Source organism: Giraffa tippelskirchi, chromosome 1 (genome assembly GCF_054371585.1).
Source record: "Giraffa tippelskirchi isolate mGirTip1 chromosome 1, T2T-mGirTip1v1.2.pri, whole genome shotgun sequence".
NCBI classification, from domain to species: domain Eukaryota; kingdom Metazoa; phylum Chordata; class Mammalia; order Artiodactyla; family Giraffidae; genus Giraffa; species Giraffa tippelskirchi.
Window position 1 is genome coordinate 142,476,936 of NC_137275.1, and position 3,986 is coordinate 142,480,921.

The 3,986-nt window shown below is 45.2% G+C and overlaps 1 protein-coding gene across 1 annotated transcript; it reads right to left on the reverse strand.

The window, feature by feature from the left end:
- Window positions 1-2,923: 2,923 nt before the first annotated feature.
- Window positions 2,924-3,493, reverse strand: LOC145505082 (interferon alpha-H-like). Its single transcript, XM_081491003.1, has one exon. It carries the CDS (start codon window positions 3,491-3,493, stop codon window positions 2,924-2,926), a length of 570 nt encoding a protein of 189 aa, XP_081347129.1.
- Window positions 3,494-3,986: the final 493 nt, after the last annotated feature.

The window sequence follows — 3,986 nt, forward strand, 5'->3', positions numbered from 1 at the left end:
TTCCTCCTGATTCTCAGCCACATTCTCCCAAAATGTGAGCTTATCTGCACATCACCCCTTCCCCACAATCACGTGCATACTGACCTTCCTACGTCCGTGGGGCAGTTCCTCAGAGCTGAGGAGAGGCTGTCCTCCAGCCTGTAGTCCTCAGCAAGTCCTCCAGATAAAATGAACTCTCAGGAGTCATGTTTTGGGTTTTATTGTTGCTGTTGTTTGCCAAGGACCCCTTCCAGGGGACCTCCTCAGCTAACCTGCTGTTCTCATTCTAAAGGAAGGCCCTGCATTTCTCGCCTCCAGTCCAGACGGGGCATCCTGTTGTCTACTGAGAGTCCAGTGAAGAACCTCTGCTCTTTATTTCCCAACTTCTGCTCAAGATGTGGGTGTTGAGGAGGCCTGTGTGTGACCAGGATGGAAGAGCATGTTTGCTTCCTAGACAGAAGCAGTGAAAAATTTTCTACTTAGCAGGGAGAGACTGGCTTGCATTGTGAAGTAACCCTCAATGCCTTGTAGAGTTATCTTTTTTTTTTTTAATTTCTAGCTCAAGCTATTAAACATCTTTAAGTAATACTATAGAATTGACCTGAAAAGGTTATTTAGAAAATAATTTGTTAGTGAAATGATATTTTTAGCAATAATATCAGACTGTTGTTTACTTGTTTAGGACCCTAATCCTCAAGAAGGTTTCCAAACCTCTCAATGTTCTTTAAATGTTCTCTGAGGGTCCTCTATGGTGGCTCAGTGGTAAGGAGTCCAGCTGCCAATAGAACCACATGTGGTCCTAGAGGATGCCACATGCTGCAGAACAGCTGAGCCCGTGTGCCACAGCTATTGAGCCTGTGCTCTAGACCCCGGGACCACCACTACCGAAGCCTGTGCTCCCCAGCAAGAGAAGCTACCATGGTGAGAAGCCTGTGCCCCACACCTAGAGAGTACCCACCTTTGCCACAGGTAGAGAAAAGTGTGCAGCAGTGAAGACACAGCACAGTGAAAAATGAATAATTAAATAAAATTATTTTAAAAGTCCCTCTGACTTTATATCTAGCTACTCAGTGCTATATGTCCCAACTGGAAAGAAGAGAAAGATGATTGGTCCATCAATGTCCTGACGATTGCCTACATTAAATACATGAATTTCCACAAAGATCTTTGTTACTTTAAGAAATTGTGATCTTCCAGTGTGCACATGACTAACATATGTCCTGTGAGGAAAGCTCTGTCCCACTGTTGCTAAATGTATTAAAAGCCCTGTCTGTGTCCCTTCTATTCAATCTTGTTTGATTGTGTTTATCTCTCAAAGATGCAAAGACATCATGATGGACTTTAAGAACTTCCTCGGATTGCATTGTCCCCAGGCACTTCTTGCCCTGGTCTGTGATAACTTGCTGGGTCCTAAGGAAGAAACAAGTCTGCAGCTGTGACGGGAGTGACCCTCGCCCCTTCCAGGACTCTGCAGGCTGCTGTGGTGTGAATGTCACCCGTGCTGGGGACACAGCTAGTGGCCAGGCATTTGTGCTCTGTCTCTGTGCTCTCAGCATCCACTTCAATCTTCTCATCCTCTGAAAAGGAATGTTGTGGAGAAACACTTGCCTCAGTGCAGTTCATCTGTGTTGTTCCGTGTCCTGAGGACTCGCTGCTGCTCCAGTGAACACTTTAAACATCTCTGTTCTCCTTCCAAGTTCTCAAGCTGCTGCTGACTTTCAAATCCAAGTTTCCTGCGCTTTGGGCTTTTTGAGCAAATGAGATTCCTGATCCAGGTGAGTTCCTCCTAGTGCAGTCAGCACGTGGAAGAGCCCAGGTAGACACTCAGAGGAGCCCCTGGTGTCTCCACCATTGTTCACTGTGGGGCGGGGTTCCCTCTATTTACTGTGTTTCTCTGGGAGGCTGGACAGTCTGGACCTGCAGTGCTTGGCAGGCAGAGCAGGTGAAGTCATAGAAGAGTATCTGACAAATCTAGAACTTTCACTCAGGTTCTGCTTTTAGTTGGTGGTTTGCAGTCGTAAGGGGAAATTCACAACCAGAAACCGTAATGGAGAAGGACACGGCCGTATGAATGGAGAGGACTCTTCATGCGGAGTGAATGAGGAGAGCACGCTGGGGATTTCTACACTGGGAGGAAGTGAATGATGGTGATATTTGAGTGTGAGGATAAGATATTCACCTGACCTCTCGCCAACTGTATACCACATCTTCAACCATCTCTACAACTTTTTCCAGGGAAAGAATCCCAGAACCAACAAGAGGCAGAAAATCCTTCCCAAGAATGCATCAAATCCTGAAGATGGAATTTTTTTTTTGAGATCATTAGTTTCAGGTTACTTGTTTTGAAGAAAATCAGAGTTACAAAAGGTATTGGAGTAGTTATGTTCCCTTCAAGGTCCTCAGAGCAACAAACAACACAGCTACAGCTAGAATATTTTTACCTCTAATGTCCAAATCCTAAGAGGGGTCAAGGAATTGTAAAACGCATTTTTTAATCAAGTTGCCATTCAGGATTGGTGTTTCTGTCTTAACGAAAGAACAAAATAAGTTTTTTACAGTTAAAATTTAATAAAGGAAGAAAATCACAATCATCACAATCATAAAATAACTGAATACAAAATATCCATTTTCCCATAAGTATACATACACACTATTTTATCAACAAAATAATTTAAATATTTATAAATAGGTAAATAAATATTAAAATAGATAAATAAATGTCCAGGTACTTAAATACGTAGGTAGATCAGCTTCGGGATCTGTGAGGAACCAGTGCCTATAGAGTAGAACATGATGTTAGCTAATATTCCTGAAATCATGTGACAAATTGATTCAATTCAGGGCATGATGACAGTGGAAATGAGAGTCCTTGACATGGCAGCGCAGGAGGAAGTGTGGTCTTGTTGGTCCGTGAGAATCATTTCCCTGTTGAACCAGGTGTGTGTCAGTCCTTCCTCCTGAATCTCTCCTGCAAGTTTGTTGAGGAAGAGAAGGCTCTCATGACTTCTGCTCTGACAACCTCCCAGGCACAAGGGCTGTGTCTCTTCTCTTGCAGATAGAGAGTGATTCTGTGGAAGTATTTCCTCACAGCCAGGCCGGAGTCCCCCTTGAGCAGGGGAGCCCCTTGCAGCCCCTCCTCCTGCCTCAGACAGGCTTGCAGGTCAGTGAGCTGCTGATCCAGTGCGGAGCGGAGCTTGTCCAGGAGGCTGTCGTCCCACGCAGCGGCCGAGCCCTCTGTGCTGAAGAGCTGGAAGGTGTGCTGGGTCACCTCGTGGAGCACAGAGATGGCTTGAGCCTTCTGCGACTGGCTGCCACCCAGCGCCTCCTGGGGGAATGCGAAGTCATTTCTGTCCTTCAGGCAGGAGGAAGGGGAGACCCTCCTCAGTTGTCGCAGGAGGCTCAGGACCCTCCTGTTGGCCAGGCTGTGGGTGTGAGGCAGCTGGCAGCCCAGAGAGCAGATGGAGCTGCAGCTGAGCAGCAGCAGGGCCAGGAGTAAGGACCAGGCTGGGGCCATCGGGGACCTTGCAGATGCTGCTGGCCTGGGGCGGTGGGTGACTCTGTGAACGTGCTCTCTAGGTTCTCTGAAGACCTTCCTTCAGGCCTGTGTCTTAAATAGGAGCCCATGGTTTCCATTTTCTGAAAGTTCCCTCTCACTTTCTACTTTTGTTTTTGCTTTTCAATCTGCACTCTCCAGTGGGTTAGGGCAGCGCTTCTCAATCATTATTTTTTCATGTTGCCCTTCTTTTTTCTGCCCACAGAGCCTTTTTAGATATGTTTTCTTAATTGCGCTGCACTGTGAAATTTTGATAACGCAGATATACCGTGTATGTATTTATGTACTCTATGGATATCTTTTCTCTGTACATAGAAAAAGGAAGTGTAAATCTACTCTTTGTATTCAGAGTAGTTAAGAATAACATAAAATTTTAAGCTATAATATAAATGTGAAAGCTACTGAATTTTATTTTAACTTTATAAACTCAGTTTTCAGAGTGACTTTTAATGTC

Bases quoted from the DNA above. Each gene is read 5' to 3' on its own strand.
- LOC145505082 (XM_081491003.1), bottom strand. From the start codon at position 3,493: ATGGCCCCAGCCTGGTCCTTACTCCTGGCCCTGCTGCTGCTCAGCTGC.